The sequence below is a fragment of the Cuculus canorus genome, chromosome 20, assembly GCF_017976375.1.
Source record: "Cuculus canorus isolate bCucCan1 chromosome 20, bCucCan1.pri, whole genome shotgun sequence".
NCBI lineage: Eukaryota > Metazoa > Chordata > Aves > Cuculiformes > Cuculidae > Cuculus > Cuculus canorus.
The window spans coordinates 4672235-4694007 of NC_071420.1; the positions used below are offsets into that span (position 1 = coordinate 4672235).

The following is a 21773-nucleotide window of genomic DNA, read 5'->3' on the forward strand; positions in this document are numbered from 1 at the left end:
CAGCACTCCATAATATTGTAGTAGAGGAAGCAGAGAACAATACTATGTCCAACGGAAACTGTGGCAAGAATTTATTCAAGGCACATTATAATTACTCAAGCTGGGAATTTGGCCAGGATATTGGGGTTAACACCCCTACTTCTAAAGAAGTGTCATAGTTTGTTTTTTTTTTAATGACTTTAAGTGATGAGAAGCTTGGCTTTCAGTCTCAGCAGAATGACAACACCTCCAGCAGAATAAACTTCCTACAGCAATGCGAAGGTGCTGGTTCAGAACTAACTCAGAGGAGTGATGGGGCCTAGTACAGTAGTCATTGCTTTATAAATACTTCCAGTAGATAAGAAAGATAAGAGCGTGATTAGAGCAGGGTTTCAAGCTGCTGTAATAGTAGTGACACCTTCCTTAGCCTTCATGCCATGGGCTGCTTTAATCTGACCTTTTGTAAATGAACAATTGTAAATTTTAGAATACATCCTAAAACTCGAACCAGTGAAGCTTGGTTGTTAATTATGAGAGCAGTTATGAACTGCAGTTGTCACTGCTTTGCTTTTAGGGAATTTGTCATCATGGAAGCAGAATATAATTTAGCCAAATTAGAGAGTTTTTAAGGTTCTTTCATGGCATTGAGAATTGTAGACTGTGTTCTTTTTATGTACTGTGTCCCCACGTAGAACCTAACTTTCAGCTTGTTCTCTATTCACAAAACCAGATGAGCACTCGTGTGTTTTAGTGTGTGACAGGTTGTGAAATGCACCAGTGAGGAATTGTTTTGCTTTTCCCAGCTCGTGAAACCTGCCATCATTCCTACGGAGCAGTTTGGGCCATTATTGTGGGTTACAAGGTTATACAGGAAAAACATGTTCTAGAGAAAGGCTGGTCAAAATAAACGAGGTAGAGTCTTCCCAGATTGTTGTAATCTGCGTTTGTATCAGTGAGGTAAACACTTCAGTACGTTCACGGGGCTGAAGACAGCGTGTCAGACAGGATCCCTCTGACAGTTTATGTCGCAATGACAAAAATGAAGCGATACTGGTGGCATTACACTTTTCTATTATATGACAACAATAGTAATACTTCACTTTTCTCTCTTACTTTTTATTGGATAAACAAATGTGTTCCTTGCTGTGCACCTACAATTGTGCCACGAATCAAGGAAGTGGTTTTATTTATTAAGGAATAGGGAAACAGTGGCAGAAGCAGTAGAGGGCACATGGGGAATCAGTGTCGGAGGCATAAACAGAGTCTCAGCCTTCTGACTGTCCCACTCTGCCCTCTGGGCAACCAGACAGAAGTGGAAAAGTGGCTTCCAGTGTGACTCAACCGCTTTTCCTTCCTCAGCAACTGCCATGCTGGGCAATTACAAATAAATGCCAGTAAGTCATTTCCACCTGTGTCAAACAGGTTTCCAAGGGACTCGAGGCAGGCATGTCTTCTGGAAAGTGCTCCTCAATGGATCACTGAGATCATTTTGCTTGGAAATATTTTCAGAACTTGACAAAAATTCTCTTTTTGCCAGATGTACCTTTCCTCAGATTATAGTACTTTCAGGGTCTTATGTAATGTATGTGCCAGGGACACCCAGGAATTGTTTTTATCCTTCTCTCCAAGGGAATAACAATAAGCTGATTAAGCTCTAAATTTTCAGGTGCATTTTTGATCCATACTTTGTAACATACATCCATACTCAAATGAGCTGATGCTAGGAACTACTTCCAGAATATCGGTGCACATATTGTGACCGATACAGCACAAGGTGCATTGCACTTTGATAAATCAGATCAGGTGCTTAAAGATAATTGGGGTGTTGGGGTATCTCTTAAACACAGTTGTAGTTAACAATGTTCTTGCCCCCCTTTTAACAGCAAAATCAAAACGTGTTGGTCCAAAACCTGACTGTTTTTCCAGCCTGTGACAACTGAGTCTAAGGAGAGTCTGTTCAGGTATCTTGGATCTTTTCCCAGCAGCAGGGCTGAAGAGGGTTTTACTCTGGAGGTGGTTCAGAATGGCTGGAATGGGCAACAAGGATCAGCGTTTTGAAGGCCTTAACCTTGAAGAGTGACGTCTGGAAAGAAGCAGTACACGAAAGTCTTGTGTCTTGGCTCTGGTCCTCGGATGGATGGGTAAGAAGAGGCCTTTGGCAGAGAAGGGTGAAAGGTGACTAATAATGTGAAACTGGGAGGAAACTCATTACAGTTGTGTAATCTCCAGGTGGTTTTCTTTCCATGTGAGAAGACACCTTTTGTTAGTTGTCCCACTGGCGTTTGCTGCTTATGCTGGCTTCTGAATAGAAGTCTTAATTATTTCTCTGCTTGATTTTAATTTAGCTTTGTAGCAATGCGACTACAACAGCACCTCCTTTCTTTGTTCTGCCTCTACAGAATTTCTTTTAGATTTACATTGCCTCTTCCCTTTCTGATGGATTCTTTTTCTGGCTGTCCATTAGTTTAGCCAAAATGAAGAAACTTTTTCCACCGTCATGCGCTTGGTCCCCATACTCCATTTGTTCGGTAGTTTTCTGTGTCCCTCATGCCACAGTTTCAAAGCTTTCATGGGCGTGCTCCACTGAATTTGGCTGTGGCAATGCAGGATGTTGCTGTTGCCTGGTCTAGTCCTTCTCCACAGGTTTCCCTCCTGCAGCAGAGCCAGCAGAAGAGAGTTTGTTCTGTTTGACGCTGCTAGGTTATAGTTTGATGCCTTAGCTCAAACTCAAGCCTAAAAATCTTGTTACTGCACTGGCAATTGTGCTGGATTGGCTGGCGTACACACCTGTCTTTACACCTGCTGAGCCTGAACAGGGAATGCAGCCTCAAGAAGAGCAGCTTGCTGGGGAGGATGAGTTAAACTGCTGGAGCAAGAGTTGGTGGAACTCTTCTGAGAACCTTTACCTTCGTTATTAGCATGGCAGCTTTTCCAGTGATCTGCAATGAACAGCTCTGCTGTTGACACCATCTGGATCTTGATCTTCTGTTTTATCGGTAAAGCAACACGTTTTGCATTGTTGTAAACTTACTCCCGGGAACTGATTCTTATAAAACAGTTGTGAAAATGTGGCCTTGCTCTTCAGCAGTTCTGCAGTCATCTATCTCTGAGACATTGTGTTCCACTCTTGAATAAGATTCTAGACCACAAAAAGAGTTAGGCTGCATACAGATTAACCAATCTGTTGCTAGTATCTCTGGCTACTGCAGCATGACTCACCCATCGGTGCTTGTCGGTGTCTGGTGTGACCTCACTGAAAGCTTCAACAGCTCGTATGGGAAGGCAGGTGTAATCCAGTGTGGGAATCCCAAATAGGTGGAGAATTAAGTTCGGAGGCTGTCGTAATGCATAACATCATAAACACACCCCCAGAAATCAAATCAGATTTCTGAGGATCTCTTAATGCTAAGTCTGCCTTTCTCATGCTTCTGTTGAGAAGCTCCTGTAACTATTCCAGACAGCAACAGAAGTCAGTGCTGGTAGGAAGACCTGAGGAGTGGATGGGACAGGTCAGGGAGGAGACACGCTGTTATTTGCAAGAGCAAGAAAGAACCAATGGTTCCTTTATAATTCTCACAGTTTCTAGAGGTGTTTCTCTTTTCTTCTGTTAGTACATAGGTGTTCTGGTGTGCTGGTGAGGGAGACAGGTGAGAAAACATCAAAAGGGGCTGTAATAAAGAGAATGGATGAGTGAATTAGTTTGTGGTACCATACATTTGTAGCTTAGATATGTAGTGTGATGATGACATAAAAAGTGGGAGGCAAGAGGAGTTTAGAAATCAGATGGTTTGCTTCAACTGGTGCTTGCTGAATAAACATGAAGCTTATGCTTAGTGCCTCTACCTCTTTCCCATGGGTTGTTATACACTAATGGATACTAGCAATGCTGCTTGGTCTTCACTGAGCCAGCCGCTGTCTTTTTCAATGCAGAACCCACATCAAGTAACAGACACTGCAGAAGCTATCATCCTCTCACCTGCTACCGGGAGAACTTTCAGTCTCCAAAAGCACAAGGCTGGCATTGTCCTATAGGTATCTGCTGCCACTTGAATGCCTGGCTGAAAGTGAAATTCTCAGCCACTGGTCCAATTCCTGTTCTTCAGATATGTGGATGTCTGTCCCTGTTTTGCTGTAGATCATTTCTGTATGTTGCAAAGTTGTCAGTGACGGCCTGGCAGCTCTGTACATAAGCAGCAACAGTTGCTGCCTCCTGGCTTTTCAAACGCATTGTCCTCAAAGCTGCTGCTGTTCGCTGGCTCCTAATGAGGAACCCAGAGCCTGCACCCTGTGAGGGAGCAAGTATCTTGCAAAAGATCTCTGCTTCAGTGGATCACTATGCAATCCCCTAATTATTGTGACGGCAGCTTCTTATGTAGCACTTAGAAAAGTAAAGAGTGTCTGGTATGGCAGGACAGACAGACATCATGCTTCTAAAGGTGTGCTGTCCTGGTTACGCTAAGGGATCATCCTTGGGAAATGCAGTAGAGCTGCTTTGTCACAAAGCAGTCAATAAACTTTGCAGAAGTCTCCATGTCCTCTGCTGCACTGTGGGATGGACCCTGGCACCTGTCTGGATGTCACATCCCTGCTGCAGACCTGCTCTTCCTATCCAGGCTCCTACCTGGCCAGTTTGTTCTCTTGCCCTTTGCCTCAGGTGGATGGTAGCACTATCCCTGTATTCCTTAAAAGCTTTTGTTCTTGAGACTAGGGAAATGGATTTTATTTTGGGGAGAGCAAAGATCTTCTTCTGAGCAGATGAATTTTATATTCTGATCTTTTTTTAAGGAAGACATAGAAGGTCGTAGAGTTGAGGCATGCATGCAGTTTGTAAGGAAGAAATAGGCATACCTTATGCCTTTTCATCCCTGAATCCTCACCACAAACATCAGCCAGATACGATCTGCTTAGCTGCTTTGTGAATCCAGGGTGAAATAAGTTGATGGCCCTTTCCAGTTCTAGTAGAGGAATGCACATGTGCACACAAAATAGAGCTAGTTCTAGAAATTAATGTCTCTGCTGTTCTCTGTACAGAGGCCTAAATGATGGTTTGAGACTGAGCATGGTTTCCCTGGACAGTCTGATGGATGTGCAGCATCATATACTAGTGGGACAGAGATGGAAGCCCCATAGCAGTGCTGTCCATGCAGCATTCAGCTGTAGGTGTGTCAAGTTAAAAGATTTATCCAGTATTTGAAGTCTTATTGCTTATTTTGCATCTTGATTTTTAGTATCTTGGCAGACCTTTTTTTCCCATACTAAACCAAATCTCGTGTCCTGGTAGAATCCTGCTTTTACATAAAGCTGAAATCTCATTGCTGCTCCCTGTGTTCAGCTGGAAATGGACAGGCACCATTTGTGACCGCCTGAATATCCTGAGTCATGGATTACCAGCTGGCATGTGTGCTGCAGTTCTCATTTCTTCCTTTACGACTGCACTCCCTAGAGGAGACCTGGAACAATTGCACTTGTCAGCTCCAGCGCCTGTCGGCTCCACACCATTGGTGGACATCCTCCCACTACGTCTATGGGCTGAGCTGCCTGTGATTCGTTACTGTATGCCTGGAGTTTCCATACCAGAAAATAGAACAGGTCTAGGGATATTTAAAAATGCATTTTCTTTATATTTACTAATGAAATACCTGCATTGTGGAGGTGGCGATAGGATGTCTTCATTAAATAACTGGTGGAGACAAGTGATGATTCCAGTAATGCTCCTACAGGAAGCTAAATTGTGTGAAAATGGATGAAATCTCAGGATCTAGACAGGTGATGAAAGGTAAACTGGTTAACTCCCTACACCGCAAGGCTCTGCTAGCAGGAGCGTGCGTCCACCCTGCAGGATCTGACAGGTTATCTGTTCTGTCAGATGTTCTAGTCGTGCTGTGCTTGTTATCCTGCTTATGCGGTGTCTCAAAGCAAGGCTGCTGCAGCTCAGCAGGGAAAACATGCAACATATTGCTATGTTATTTTGACTGTCCAAAATGCTTTTGCTATGTAATGCTGTCTTGCCCCTACCTCTGAGGGAACTCTGAAACAGAAAACACTTCATTGAGTTTCTTGACCCAACAGGTTTTGACATACTGCTGCTGGACACGTCTGTGTGTCTGATCTGAGCTGTGGCAGTTCTGTTCTGTCCTGCTAAAATAACAGCATATTAAACAGTCTTATTCTGTCTGTGCCGTTTCTACCTATTGACTAGAAAGTTAAATTCTTACTAAACCAATTGAAATTTACTGTTTGTATTAAATAATACATAATAACATTTAATTTACGTTAAATATTACTTAATGGTCAGCTGATTTCACTGGCATGAAGGTTGTAATGTACATAACATGGGCAAATTAATGCTTGCCTGGGACCAAATGAGTTAAAGCAGCTCCTTCACTGAAATACCCAGTGAAATACAACGATGGTCTGTAAATCAAATCTTTGTTTGCAACAGGTTGTTGGTGTTTGCCTGGGACAGTCCATCCTGTTAGCAGGCGGTGATCCTGTTGCGGAGGAGAGATGTGAGGTGTGCTGACTCATGAAAGCAGGTGCTGGCTGCGTCAGCAGGGTAAGGAGTGGCTCACCTTGGGAGCAGGATGTGGGTTTTGGTGTGAGAACTCTTAAAGAGCAATATCTAGAAGAAAGTCGAGGCGGGGAGGAACAGGACAAAAATACGTGAGATGGACTTTGAAGTCTAACTTGATGAAATTCTGATTCCTCTTGCTGCACAAGGGGCTTGCCCCAGGTGGGATGGTGGTATTAACAATTGTGTGCCTATCAGTAGTGCCATGGGAAAACATGTACTAGAGCTGAAGACAGCAGTAGTCCCGAGAGGAGTTTTCTGGGAAGGGGTGGCTGACAGCAGTTCAAAATCTTACATGTACGGTTACTCCCTTGTTCCTCCTTTATAGATCTGACTCATCTGTCCCTGTCCTAAACACACCAGTTCCAGTACTTTCTTTTCTCTCCTCTCATTTACCTTGTATTTCCTATCCTTCAAGCTTCCTTTTGTATCTATGGATTTAATTCTACTAAATACAGTTGTTTCGGCCTCTACCCTGCCTGTGCCTTGCACCTGCTACACAGCCCCAGCAAAATTGGAAACCAGCCCTTGGGCACTCCAGAGAAAACAACTGTCTAGACCAGGCCCCTTCTGCCCGCTGCCCTGGATGTACCCCAGGCCTCCCAGGCATTCATCTGTATTCAGAACAACGTGTTGCTTTGCAAATGGTTCCTTTCTGCTTCTCCTTCTGCCACCACAGAGTTACGTGCACCTGACTTCTCAGCAGGCACTGGCCTAATGTTTATTGATCTTTTGCAAAGGTCTGATGCAAAGGAAGATTGATAAAATCTTGTCTGGTGTCTCTGTGGACTCATAATTGCCCCTGTCTCCTCCCAGCGAGTGAGGCAGATGGGGCCGACGGAGCCCACAGAACAAACAGCACCTTTTGCAGCCCTAGAAACAGTGAAGGGCAGAGGACAACCGTGCAAAGGCCCTGCAGAGCCTCTGGTATCTCAACGGAATTCAGGAAGATGTGTTGCACTTTTTTTAATACGATGAGAAATCAAATCTTGGTGTAGAGATTCCTATGGCATAGGAAGGGCAGAGAAGCCTTAGTGCAAAGTCACAAGCTGTTCTCATTCACAGTCAGAGCCCCTGTTGCCCTCGACAAACACAAAGCCTGTCAGTGTCCTGCAGCGTACAGTGCGAAGACGTGACTAAAATAGCTCCACAACTTTACAATGTGCCTAAAAATAGTTTGCAGGTCAGCTTTTTTCTTAAAGGTAGTGGTGAGATCAATGGGAGGGCACCCTGGTTGCTAGGTAGGTGGAACTGGGGAAACAAAGGGGGAACGGCAGCAGTTTAATTAGCTGAGCAGCCTTGAGGGAAGAGAGGTGGTAAAGGATGTGAAGGAGGCACAGCAAGAGAGATGGACAGAAGCATCAAAGGCCTGAGCAGATCCTCTGGCACTGACCAAGATACTTTGCACAGACAACTTCTCCCTGGAGTTTTATATCCACGATGTCTGAGAGGCATCGGTCTGCCCGTTCCTGTTTCATTGTGGCCCCTGTCAGGATGTGTCACCAGACTGGCCAGCCAGCCAAGAGCAACGTGTTTCTTGCTCCTCATTTCCAGACAGTGAACACAGCCCATGACATCACCTCTGGCCAGTGGCAGATCGGAGGCTATGGCCGTGGCAATGTCAAGTGTGTTTTGCTGTGGCCATTCAACCAGAGAGCTGATCTTTCACAGAGCGATTTGCATGTGGAGAAATCTGGATGACCCTTAGCTCTGAGAGGATTTCAGTATTTGTTCTTGGGCCAAAAAAAGGGTGCTGTTTGCATGGGGCTGAACTGTCTGTTGTCGTAGCGCGTTACATTTCACCAAAGGAGCAAAGCTGCTCACCATGGTCCTCAGAGTTTAGTCTCTGTGTGTACTGAGGCCATGAAGATGAGTCTCAGCCAACTTTGGAAGCTAAGTGCCTGATTAGAAATGTTATGGGAATCTAATGTAGGTTATGAGAGGTTTGCCATGCTGCAGCCGCCTGTGTTGCTGAGGGAAGGGAACTGCAGCAGGCTGTGCTGGCGAGAATTTCCTTTGTGCTGCAGGTTTCATGCCTAGTGATTTTTATAGTGCTGAAAGAGAGGAAGGAGGTGACAAAACTGTGAAAAATTGAGGCCAGGTCATTACTGTCAGATGAGGACAAGAGTCCTGCAGCCAGTGAGATGTGACAGAACGCACTTGCTGATGCTGCTACCAGGAAGCTTGAGAGAAACGTGACTGAATGCTAGCAGTGCGCGTGTGCCTTTAGAGAAAGGAGGCTATCTGTAAGCTCTTACAATGCTTTTCTCTGCCCAGCAACATCGTTGCTTCTGTTCCTTGTGTTCTGCTTAAGCAGCTGTTCTGTGTTTGTGAGCCAATCTATTCTTCACACAGGGCCATCTTCACACTGAGCCATCGTCATTGTAGCAGCAGTTACCTGAGATGAAGGACTGACAGGACCTCAGGTTTGCTTTGAGTAAGAGCTATAAATAGGGCAAAAGCACTATCGTTGCTGTTCTCTTCAACTAGTGGGAGAGCCCTGTAGGATCAGCTCCAGTCTCCACATATACAAAATGGTTCCTGATACCTTGAAAGAGGGAGGCTTCAGCCAAGTGCATCTCCACATTGACGAGTATAGAGAGAATTATGTGCAGGATCAGCTCGCTAAGGATTTCATTTGATCACAGCTAAGCTGAGCTGAAAGTCAGCTCCCAGTAAAAAGGAAGCTCTGCATCCCTCTTTGTGTGCAGTAGTGCATTTTGAAACTATAGGCCACGCTGATTGCCGGCTGTAGATAGGTTATAGGTAAAATCAACTCACTACCACTCCCATGGCCATTTAGCACAGTCATTTCTGAGCACTGCAGTACAGCTCTTGCCACAGCCTGCGCCTTCCATTCAGTGAGAGTTGCTCCCTGGTCTGCCCTGCCCAGCTCACAAATGTAGCTCATGAGCCTCTGCTTCTTCCCAAACGAGCTGCGGAGGTAATGGGAGGAGGCGGCAGCTCAGCAGCCTGCCCATCTCAGCCACTTGTAAAGGCTCTGTGCTGCGTAGACTTTGTGGAGTTACTTGCCATGTGAATCGTGTGGGTATAAAACTTTATTGTTTTCCTAAATGCTCTGCCTTTTGCAACAGGAGGTCATTTCCCAGTGGGAAAAACAGGCTGTTGATGTGGTGGGCAGTCAGCTTGTCATCTGGATGAAATCCAGAGCCGATTAGTTTGGGCACAGCAGTGTGCTAACACAGGCAGAATGCACCCAGACTGGCTCCTGCCTAGATAGCGCTGATCTCCCTGCGCTGCTCTCCGCCGTCCCTGCAGTTCCACGTGAGCACAGGTCCCTCTCTTGCCTGTGCCGGCATGCCCACAGTAAACCATAATTTGCACCCGTGCTGCCTGCCCGTGTCTCGTTTGGTGGCAAACCCTCCCAAAGCAAATAGTGATTTGCCTGTCTGCACTGACTCAGCTGTGCTGAAGGCAGGAATTGGAGCTAAATCCGGTTCAGTAAACTCTATAGGTTAAGAACAGCTTTCCGTAGCAGATACTGAGCATTTTAAAGGAACTTGACTGTGTCCCAGGGCGCCCTGGAGTGAGCAGTGCTGCGTTAGGAGTCTACCCAGGAGCCGTTCATCTCTCAACATCTGTAGCCCTGTGGTTGTAAGAACCTGGGGTTTTCTTCTCCTGCCTGCAATTACTAGCTAGCAACTGGGAATTCAAAGGAATCTAGGCTATCTTTAGGAAGCAAGAACCTGCTCTTTGCCTCCTCTCAGGAAGCAAGGTCCTTCGTTACAGCCTGTCATGGCAAGGGGCTCACAGATAAGGAGGAAGGGCAGGAAACCTGCCGGGCTTTGCTTCTTTATCAACTCTAAAAATTTTCCATAGTCCTTGCACTGTGAGTCAGCATTCCTAGAGCCTGGACTTGTTTATGGCAGCAATCAGTGAGATGGTACGGGCTAGGTGGGGTCTGGTGGTACCAGTGTGTCTAAAGTGAGAAACCCTTTGTGCAGGCACAAGTGGGGAAGTTACCGACCGTCTTTCCAAAGGAGGAGCAACAAATTGGTCACACTGAACGGTTACTGCAGCAGAGCCATTTGCAGGGCAAGGAGTTTCCTAGTGTGAGTAAGGGAGTTAAAACTTCATGAAGCTTTATATATGATGTTGTCTTAGCTCACTTAAAATTAAAAAAAAAAAAAAAAAAAAGCACTTTGCAAGTAGAACCACAGAACCATAGAATGGTTTGAGTTGGGAGGGACCTTAAAGCCCATCCAGTTCCACCTGCTGCTGTGGGTGGGCAGGGACACCTCCCACTGGATCAGGGGCTCCGAGCCCCATCCAACCTGGCCTTGAACACCCTCAGGGATGGGGCAGCCACCACTGCTCTGGGCAACCTGGGCCAGGGCCTCCCGGTGCTCACAATAAAGAATTTCTTCCTAAGAGGTAAACTCACTCTCCCCTCTTTCAGCTGAAAACCGTTCCCCTCATCCTATCCCTGCACTCCCTGATAAAGAGCCCTTCCCCAGCTTTCCTGTAGGCTGCCTTTAAGTATTTTGGATTATCAGTATAGTGGGATAAAGGTAACACTTTCTGCCTCAGGTGGTTATGGAGCTGTTTTGCGTTGTCCAGGCCAGGCTGACTGTGTGGCAGGAAGGCTCCCAAAGCTGTACGAGTAACAAACCGTACAAACCAAACGCAGAGGTTTCTGTTCAGGGTCCAAACCTGCACTGGAATAAGCGACATGGGCCCTGGGATGTCTTATTTAACCGCATGCAGGCTTTTTGCCAGTGCCTGGCTGGTCAGCCTGGATAGATCTTGTGGCAAAGGAAGGTGACATCGAAACCAATATGGATTATTGTAGATCTGCAACCTCAGTTCTGAAAAGGTATTTATTTTGAAAATTCTAGTTTCCATAGCAATGTGGTGCTCTTCTCTTATCTCTCTCCTGTTACTTCAGTCTTAGCAGCCATTAGATAAATTATCAGTGAGGCAAACCTCCCGTTTTTTTTATCTTGAGTGATTTTATATATGTTGGTTCCTTAATGAATCAGAGCCAGTTAGTTAAGGATTGACTCATATCCTTTCCTAGGGCCACCATGAGGTCTGTTGCAGTGTAAAGGCAATGATCAAGAATGAATATTAGTGATTGGACTCGGTGTATGAATTCCTAGGCTATTTTCCAGTAGAGTTGGGGTCTTGTATCTGGAATTCTGGTTCAATTCTAGATGAGCTGTTTATGTTATATCTTGAGATTTCACTCAAGATATATGTGTTTCACTATAGCTTTATTAGGATGTAATATTCTTGTTCCATACATGTAGTAAATAAACCCTTTTGTAAGGGCTGTTGTTCTCCACCTCGGAGGTAACTTCTGGACACAGTTACCCTTCCCATTCTTAACAGAGACAGTGCACATGGCTCATGTCTTCATTCTTCCCTTTCAATAAGTACAGAAAAGAATCGGTTTCTTAAGAAAACAAAACAAGGTTGTCTTTCTTTTTGTGATATTTTTGTTTGTTTGCTTCCTGGTGTATCTTGTCTTCCTGGTCAAGGAACTACTAATCTTGCCAGAAGAGTTATGCAGGTTGGAATGTAAAAACCCTAGACTCAACCCTGCAGCAATGATGGCATGCGAAAAGCAAAGATGTAGCATGATTTATTCTGATAGTGTAGTTAGCCTTTTAAGGAGATGGTTTAGTGAGTTCTTTTGCCTATATGAACTGTGTCCCCACCTGGGGAGCTGTGCCAGCGTAGCTGTTGCACAAAGCCTTTCTGCGAACAATAGCCTTTGCTCGGTAAGTCAGTCGTCGCGAGTAGGTAAGCAGCGAAATACAGAAACTGTGGGAGACCAAGAGTGGCACTGTGGAGCAGATTCCAAGGTAAGGGAGGAGGGCTAAAGATGAGGCAGGAATTGGCCTTTGACTGTTTTCTGCAGTGTTGTCACTTAGTAACTAAACCACTCAAATTTTATAAATCAGAGCATAGATGCATTAAGCTGAGGATGCAACAACCTCCCTACAGAATCTGGATATTGCCAGGCATCTGCGGCACAGTGACCATTGCCTGCCTTGCCAGGCAATAAATGTCTCTGGTGCCTTGTGCTTTCCTCCCTGTCTATCTAGAGCCATCAGCTGTCTTTTTTACGTTCAGTTCATTAATTCTGATGGTTCTATGATGAGTCAGTTCTGCCCCCCCTACTTCTATTTGAGTTCTCCAGGTGCTGGATACCTAGCAGAAATCTCCTTTTGAATTCTAAGAGGTAGAAGCTCACTTGTGCCCTGAAGAATGATAGATAATAAAACACCTATTTTAGCTGTTAAATATTTACTTTTAGCTGAATTATGCCCATCCTTTGAGAATAGTAACAATACCTTGCTCCTCACAATGTTGCACATTAGTGAATTCCATATATATATTATGCAAAGCATTAAAAGGTGGTTGCTTATCTTTTAATTTACCTTTTTTTCCCCCCTTCATGTTCTTGTGTTTCTATGCTTTGAGATAAGGAGAACAAAAGTTCTCAAACTGCTATCTGTAGGCTATGCATTCTGTAATGGACTTTTTGATTCACTCCCTCGGAGGTGAATGGTCCCAGTCTTTTTAATTTTCCTTCAGACAAGAGCTCTTCTCGATCCCTAATCTTGTAGTCAACCGTCATTGCCCTCTGTCACATAATGAAACTGCAGTCATAGTAATAACTCAAATAATAACCCTTCCAGATTCAATGTTCTGCCAGTGCCAGACGTTTTTAGGTTTTAGGCTGGGGACCCTTAGTCCAAACACAAGTGTGTGCATCCACACGTGCCAAATTATTTAAGAAGTAGTAATTAAAGAACCCCCATTTCAAAATAATACGTGCTTGGTATCCAAATGCAATGCGAATGAAATGTAAGTGACTAGCGACCTTGTGACTGTTATGTTGTATAACAAGATAAAAAGTGCTTGGGATTTGTGGATTGAGCTTTTTCTCATTTGTCTTCCAGAGGTCAAAGTCCACTGCGAGCGGTGGCCGATACAAACCCCTGCGTAAGGCAGGCTGGTCTCCCTGTGCCTCAGCTCCTAACAGCAGGGCAGTTCTTGAGGAGTGCCTTGGAAGGTGTTTGTGTGGATTTCTTGGTGGTCCTTGTGACGATCTTAGGAAGCAGAAGGAGATCCAGAACTGTTTGAAAGCCCAAAGCCAAGATTCTTTGAAATCCTAACCAAGTAATGATGAGAGACTGGGCTGAGGCCGACCTGCCTCCTGTGCTGCTTCTCATATATGTCCAAGAAGCTGCCTCCAGTTTATGTGATTGCACTCCAGTAAACAATTTTCATGCAGCTATGGGCAGCACGTGTTACTCATGCCTGTGTGAACACTTCGGCGTGTTTACAGCAGGGGACGTTCCTCAGACATAGTGCTGTTAAACAATGGATGTACCCACCAGAGGGAAGTCCCACTGGTTACAGCTTGCTCAGAACACTTTGAAGGGTGGTCACACCATCCTTCTTCAGGCACTCGAGAGGATTGACTTACAAATAGGAGCAAAATAAAATTAGATGGCTTAAGTGGCTGCAGCCCCAGCTGTGTCCTCGCTGCCCTGTTCCCAGAAGGGGTCACCCCTGCAGCAGGGCTGCCTGTAGACGCAACTCCTGAGTTGCTGTAGTTACAACCCAATCTTGAGGGCATTTATACTCATCTGGTTCCTCCATGAAACAGTTCAGAAAGCCTAACCAGAATAAAAATGTACGCTTTTGCATCTTAATAGTTGTCTCTGGGTTTAATTTCTCCAACAAGCCCAGAGAAGTAGCAGTGCTGCTGCGAGAGCAGCGGCAGACAGGCACAGGGAGGGAGGACCTTCCCTTTTGGGAGCAGCTCTCCGTTACGTCAGTTTTGCTGCCTCACAAAACTGTGCCCTATAGTTATTTTTGGTGCTGAGCTCCATTAATTTTCTGGAGAGTAAATGAAGGATCAACGTCGTGTGTTTATGGAATTTGGAAGTTAAGTTTTTAGGGAAAAAGAATGTAATTCAGCATGTGCTGTTATGTGGAAGTGCTTGAATTGTTAGGGATGGGGAAGATAAGTGTCCGTGCTATCCATTTCTACAATTCAGTTACGAGTTAAATCCTCTTTTTTTTGTCTGCTTTTTAAGACCTCTAACCCGAAGTCTACTATCCAGCTGTCTCTAGAGGCAGAAGTCTTTAAAGAGACCAGCTTTGTAGCTATAAATAATGCACATGGCAGAGTACAAAAATGGAGTCAAGGAGAGGCTCCACCTTACCTGAACGCAGTTATGAATGTTGGCATTGTGAGCTGCAGCCCTGGTCACACAGAAGGCTGCAAGGAGCACTGTGACCCCATCATCCATCCTGACTAAACTACTTCTGCCTCCAAGACCCAAGCCTTCCTCCGTCATTTGAACATCAACTGGTAGAATCATGTCTGCGTTGGACTGAAACGCATCAGGGGCCAAACATGGCAAGGGTTCGAGTTGTATGGTTATAAACATACTTGGAATGAAACATCTGCTTGGGCGCTCTGTTAGGTTGGATGTGTCAGAATAGGGAGAGTTCTGCAAGTCTGAACCCTTGCTATAAATGAAAACACTGTGGCAAAAAAATGTAAATGCATGCCACACATACTTTGTATGAGAGCCCTTCCCAATATCTATAAATATGGTAATTTTGATGTTTCCCAGCTTTAGGGTTTAAAAAGGAGACAGGCACAAGAAATACCACAAAGCCAGCATTTTTCTTTTCATGGATCAATTGTATGGTTTCAGTTTTAACTTACCTGAAAACACTGGAAATTAAATGTAGTGTCTTAAAGAGGATTGCCTTTGAAAGGGAATTATTTGTTCTTGTAAAATCGCTAGAATAGTTTCTCTGTTTAACTGCATTTTCATATGAATTCAAAACTCCTCTCGGGTCAGGCTCTCCAGGAAAATTTTCTCATGGTTTCTGTGGCAGCTGATTCACTCCTTCACTGCCTTAATTTTGCAGCTTTAACTGGCAGGTTCTCTGAAAAGCCATCTACTTCAAAGCTTTGTAAAATAAAGCTTTGAATAAATTACTGAGTGAGAAATTATGCTGGCTGTGTCCCACTTTGTGCCTGGATGTGGGAATATTTGGCAGTGGGTGTGGAATTCCAAGGAAAATTACCTCTTCCCTTTGCCTGAGACCCTGCCTGCTTGCCAAACTCAAAGAGCAGCAAGAAGGAAAACTACACGGAAGTCTCGGGTTTCCCTTTCCCACAGCTCCGGAGGACGCAACCTGAACAACTGTTGAATATTAATATGCCGTGTAACTGGTGCAGCGTTGTGCCAGAAGTGTGGCTTCCAAGGACTACATCTCCCAGCGTGGCAGGGAGGAGACAGCAGCCCAGCACAGCATGCTGGAACTCGTAGTGCTGGTAGAACATCCTTGCATAAGCGGGGCAATGACCCCCAACAGACGTGTGTGGGGGTACCCCCTCCCAGTGCTCTGCCTGCTGGGGTGACGGGCTCTGGGCTGTGTTATTTTGGACTTTATTTAATCTGTTTTTTTGATAGTTAATATAAAATTGACAACGTGAGGCTTCTAAGCAGCAATAATTGCTTTGTCTTTCACAAAGACGCAACCCACTGCCCTCTGTATTTAGGTTTCTGGTAGAAGTGTGTGCAGAGCGGATCTGTCCATAATTGTTTGCTTTTCTTCAGAGCCTTTTGAAGTTTATGTCTCCAAGCCAGTTCCTTATATTAAAAATAAATTCTTCCAAGCCACCAATGAAATGTCAACTGTGATCACAGTCTGACTCCTCACTTGAAGACTCATCTCCTAAGCAATGCGAGGCCACTCTGTGAGTCAGCATTTGAAAGGACCGTTATTCCAGAGAGCACGGGTAAACCCCAAAGTTCAGAGCTGCTTTCTGTAATGGTTTCACTGCATTTAAAATTACTTCGCACTGTGCTCAAAGAAATGCGCATGGTGGGGCCAATTTGGCACTGAAGTTGTGAGGTTTCGAGCACCTCAAATCTTGAAGGAAATCCTCTATATTAATGTAGGAGTCAGATTTCTGGTAGGAAAAGTTTTCCCTCCTGTGTAGTAGGGTGGGGTGAGAGGCTGTGTGGGAAGCATAGACTTTCTGCTGTGTTCTGATGAAATAAAGCTTGAGGACTGTAAAGTGTCCGGGCAGGGGCTCTGTCTTTTGTTTAGTGCCCAGCAGAACAGAGTCAGAGCTCAACAGAGCTTTCTGGACACAAGAACTTTGTTAATTTTTCTTACTTTATTAAAACACTATGAAAATACAAATGGGCGTTAAAGCTCCAAATGCAAGGAAATGCAAGTTTTAAGATAGTCTGCACCAGCCTGTTTATGCTTTTTGTACATATTAATTATAATAGTCTTTAATTATACAATCTCATTTTCTTTTGTTGCTCTTCCTGGTGTTTGCTGTGGCACATACTGAGTATTTGGGGGTCATTAATCACACCCGAGCTATGAATAACTCTGAGCAGGACTCCAACCTATGTGCGCCCATCTCAGGTCTTCCCAACCTCTCTCTGTGCCCTTTTCCTACCCTCCCAGTGAATTTCTGCCTTGGTGCTTCACGGCTCCGAGCTCAAATCAAGCCCCTTTGGCTTGGTGCTGGTGGGGTATTGGAGAATCCTCAGGCCCATTGTGCTCTACCTTGGCATCGAGGAGCCAGTGGGAGCTGCTGGCTGGAGAGGTGATCCAAGGGAAAAGTCCTCCTTGCCTGTCCTGTGGCAGACGGTGCTCAGAGCCAGGACAGGATCATATTGCTGCTACCGAAAGTGTTCCATGGGGATTATCTAAGGTTGGGAAGAGTGTGAAATACACTACAAATTTTGACAAGTTTCCAGTTGTCTTCCCCCCTTCTCTTGGAAGGCTCAACCCAGTGCCTTCCCGAGGGCTCTCCCTGCCCGCAGTTGGGAAGCCAGCAGTTCATGGTGTCCCTGCTCCACATCCCTGTCCAACTGCCCTCCTGTTTGCCACTATTCCTGCAGCCCCTGCATGCTGCAGCCTGGTGACGGGGTGGTTGATCCGCTTGTTTGCGGTAAACTGAGGCGATGCTGCCCACTCTTAGCCCCCCCCACACCCCCCAAGTCCCAGGATCCTGCTGGGACACAACCAGGAGGCACAAGGAACACCCTACGCCTGTGGAAACACGGGCTGCGGGGCTGACTCAGCACAGGGAGAGCAACGGGAGAGAGCAATGGGACAAAGGTGGGAGAGCATTGGAGAAATGAGAGGGGCCGTGAGAGAGATGGGAGGAAGATGGGAAAGCGATAGGAGAGATGGGAGGGAAAGATGGAACAGATGGGAAGGAGAGATGGGAGAGGGTGATGGCAGATACTGATGGGAGACATAGGACGAAGATGGGAAGGTGATAGGACAGATGGGAAGGAGAGATGGGAGAGTGTTGGGAGAGATGGAACAAAGATGGGAAGGTGATGGGAGAGAGAGATGGGAGAGAGAGAGAGATGGGAGAGAGAGGGAGAGATGGGAGAGAGATGGGAGAGATGGGAGAGAGAGAGGAGAGACAGATGGCTCCTCCGTGGCCGCGCTTGCTGGGATCGGGGCGGTGGAGGCACGGCAGCACCGTCCAGCAGCTCAACCCCACCTGCCCGCCGCCCCGGGGAAGGGCCGGGAAGGGGATGATCAGGAACGCCCGGGACCGGCCGGGCAGGGCCCTCCCCGCGCGAGCTCCGCCCGCCCCGCCCGCTTCCCTTTCCGCCGCGCTGCGCTGCTCGCCTTGCGCTGAGCTACGTCGTTTGCGCTGAGCCACCCTGCTTTGGTTGCGCTGAGCTACCCTGCGTTGGTTGCGCTGCGTTACGTTGGTTGCGCTGCGCTACGTCGGTTGCCCTGTGTCGGTTGCACTGCGCTACGTCGGTTGCGTTGAGCTACATTGGCTGCGTTGCGCTACGTATGTTGCGTTTGGCTGCGCTAGTCGCGCCGCCGCGTGGCGCTGCGCCGTTTGCGTGGTTTGCGCCGCGCTCTGCGCCGCTGGCGCGATTGGCGGTGCGGGGCGTGGCGGGGGCGGTCGCGGCTCTCGCCGGGCGCAGGGCGGGCGCTGCCATTCCACCGCCTCCCCAGCGCCGGAGCCGCACGGCCCCGAGCAGCGAGAGCGCGCACGACACACACACACACACACACACACACACACACATATATACATACAGAGCCACAGACGCCCGGCCCCGCTCAGCCGCCCCCCATGGAGGAGCAGCCCCACCACCACAGCAGCCACCACCACCACCATTACTACTACTACAGCCACCACCACCACCACCACCCGCCCGACGGCCGAGCCCAGCCCAAGCCGCCGCTCCGACACGACCACAAGCACCAGGACGCGCCGAAGCGGAGAGCAGGTGGGACGGGGACCGTGCCCTCGGCGCGGGGCGGCGGCGGTGGGGCTCGCCCTGCTCCTCCTCCGCCGCCGCCGCCTCCCCCGGCCCGGCTGGAAGCTTCTCCGCGCGCCGGGGCCGCTTCCTGTCCGCCATGTTGGGGCGCGCGGGCACGTGGGGCCGGGCCGGGGCGGGGGGCGCGGGGTGAGGCCTCTGCTGCCTCTGCTTCTCCTTCTGCCTCCCTCTCCTTCTTCTGCTCCTCCTGCCTCCTTCTTCTCCTGTCTCCTCCTGCCTCCCTCTCCTCCTTCTCCCTCCCTCTCCTTTGCCTTCTCCTCCTGCCTCCCTCTCCTCCTGCCTCCCTCTCCTCCTGCCTCCCTCTCCTCCTGCTCCCTCCCTCTCCTTTTCCTTCTGCCTCCTTCTCCTGCCTCTCTCTCCTTCTCCCTCTCCCCGCCTGCGCCCGGAAAGGGGATAAAAACCTTGGGGGATGAAAATCAATGGGGCAGGGAAGGCGGAGGGGGCCGTCCGGCGAGAGCGGGGGCTTTGGCCTCTTCCTTCTTCTCCTCCTTTCCCTCCTCCTTTTCCTCCGTCTCATTCGTCTCTCCCTCCTCGTCCTCCTCCTTCGCCCTCTCCCCGCCCGCGCCCAGGACCGGGATCAAAACATTGGGGGATGAAAATGAGTGGGGCTGGGAAGGCGGAGGGGCCCGGCCGGGGGGAGCGGGGCCTTCGGCCTCCTCCTCCTGCTGCCCGGTCCCGGTGGCGGGGCACGGGGTGCCGCTCTCGACACCCCCCGCCCCGTTCCTGGGGCCGCGGCGCCCCGAGCGATTCCATCCCGGGGGCAGCAGCAGCAGCGCGGAGCTGCGGGAACGGCCGGGATCTGGCTGCCGTTGTTTGCTTTCCTTGGAATTCCCATTTACATAACCGGGCGAGAGGGACCGGAGCTCCTGGAACCGGGGCTCAGCCGGGATGGAGGCCGTGGAAGCCGGGGGTCGGGAGTGACCAGGGTCCCTGGGAGCTGGGGCTCGCGAGAGCCCAAGCCCCTGGAGCTGGGGATCAGCTGCGATGGAGACCCGAGCTGCTGGGGCTCAGAACGGGCCTGGGAGGCACTGGAGGCTCTGGGAGCTGGAGCTTGAGATGGGCCAGGAGCCCCTCAGAGCTGGGGCTCGGGAAAGCCTGGAGCCAGGGATCAGCTGGGATGGAGCCCCTGGAAGCCAGGGCTTGAGATGGGTTCAGGAGGCACCGGAGCCTTGGAAGCCAGGGCTCAAGATTAGCCAGGAGCCCCTGGGAACCGGAGCTCAGGTTGGGCCTGGAGCTGGGGATCAGCCAGGATGGAGCCCCTGGAGCTGGGCCTTGGGAGGGACTGGAGCATTTGCACGCTAAAATAAGTTCCTGAGCAAAAATAAGTCGAGCAGTCATGTCACCGTCTGCAGCACTCTGGGTTTAATGTGCCTGCACTCGGACCCCCTCCCTTTCCAGCCATGGAGCCACTGGTGAAGCTCACAGATGTTTCACCCTTTCATTTTGATGTCCTTTCCTTTTCCTCCCCTGAATTCTGGTGGCGGCACCTCTGTGTCCAGGCCAGAGCCAGCTGTGCCAAACATTGGTTTGGAGAAAACTCAGGCAGCTGAGTTGTGAATGCTTGAAAATTGGAACTAGAAACTGCTGACACACCGACTTACTGAAATGGATTTTGTTCTTCATTTTATTCTTTCACTCCTCATCTGCAATGGTCTTGTGACCACTCTGATTGTTTTGTTTCATTAACAAGTGGTGTCAGGAGTCTTGAGTCATACAAGGTCAGCTCTAACACGTTGAGAAGGCTTCCTCTGGAATACTTAATTCTTAGTCCTTGACTCAGCCAAGAATCCCATCCCATCAGTTTGCTCCTTGGTGAAATATTCGTGTTTGATATTCTTAACAGTGTATTTGGAAGTTATAGTGGAAGTTGTGGTGGTTACACATACTTGTGTGCAGTAAAATCCTTTTTGATCCCTCTCAGCTAACTCAGTTGTGGAATTTCTGTAGAGATTCCTACAAGGATTCTTGTGTTCCCGACTCGCACAGGACTTGAGCAGTTACATCTGCGAGACATCTGAGGCTCCAGCGTAGCCTTTTGGGATAGCAGTTAATTCCAACAGCATCAGCAACAACAACAATGTTCCTTTTCAACCTGAAGTGCTCAGAGTGCTGTGCTTGGGCACCGTGGCTGGAGATGAAGGCTTAGGTGGGTCAGTTGTTGTGGGAGATGTGAGGCTTTCCACCCTGGGAAAGGAGAATGGATGAGTCAGAGGAGGAGTGAGGCTAGGGCTCTTCCCAGAGAAGCGGGTGCCATAGGAGGGAATCCCTTTCCTCCGCCTGCATGGGGATTTGTTGAGCTGGGCACAGCGTGCTCTTCCTATCTCTCAGTGGGGCTTCAGGACTTCTCTGGATGCGTTGTAACTGAGCTCCTCAAAAGCAATAGTTCTCTGGCCAGAGATTAAAAATAAAGGATGAGGTGGCTCAGTCTGGACTATCCTGGCTCCCAGCTCTGCTTGAATTGTGCTCTCAAGATTCCCTTCAGAACCGCAAGGCCTTGCAATGAGCTTGAGAAGCCAAAAGGAGCTGGATGTACAGGCTTTGATGGGCTGGAGCCCTTGGCAGGTGCTGTGCTCAGGTCTCAGCATGGTGCTGGGACTCTGAGGTGCTGACGTTTCACAGAGCAGGAGAGAGGAGCCAGTTGCCAGCGGTAGTGAAGGGTGCTTGCAGGGATGCGTTAATGCTCGGTTTTATCACCCTTCCAGAGCTGAAGAGCACGTGCGGGGAGGTGTTGGTTGCTATTTTGAAATGAAGTGAGGAGATGCGAATTCCAACTGGATTTTCACAGGTCCTTTTGGAAAAGGGCTTTTTTTTTTTCTCCTTTCCCCCCTGTCACTGGAGCTGGTGTTTGGGAAGAGGGTGGGCAGGAGGGC

The 21773-nt window shown here is 48.1% G+C and overlaps 1 protein-coding gene and 1 long non-coding RNA gene across 11 annotated transcripts in view; both read left to right on the forward strand.

Annotated features, from left to right (window-relative positions):
* NUFIP2 (nuclear FMR1 interacting protein 2) overlaps positions 1-21773 on the forward strand; it is a 44902-nt gene that overhangs the window by 2641 nt on the left and 20488 nt on the right. For 3 of the 10 annotated variants that reach the window (XM_054084731.1, XM_054084726.1, XM_054084729.1), the window contains exon 3: positions 1965-2120. In XM_054084731.1, coding sequence (XP_053940706.1) covers positions 2117-2120 — 4 coding nt within the window. In that variant the 5' untranslated portion in view covers positions 1965-2116. Of the gene's footprint in view, positions 1-1862; positions 2121-18166; positions 18853-21773 lie in introns of those variants that run through there. The other 7 variants (XM_054084728.1, XM_054084732.1, XM_054084733.1 and 4 more) reach the window with 4 other exon arrangements.
* Positions 2623-17574, forward strand: LOC128854154 (uncharacterized). The gene is made up of 3 exons (XR_008453084.1): positions 2623-2975; positions 6422-6535; positions 13486-17574. It is a non-coding gene; the product is annotated as an uncharacterized LOC128854154 (long non-coding RNA).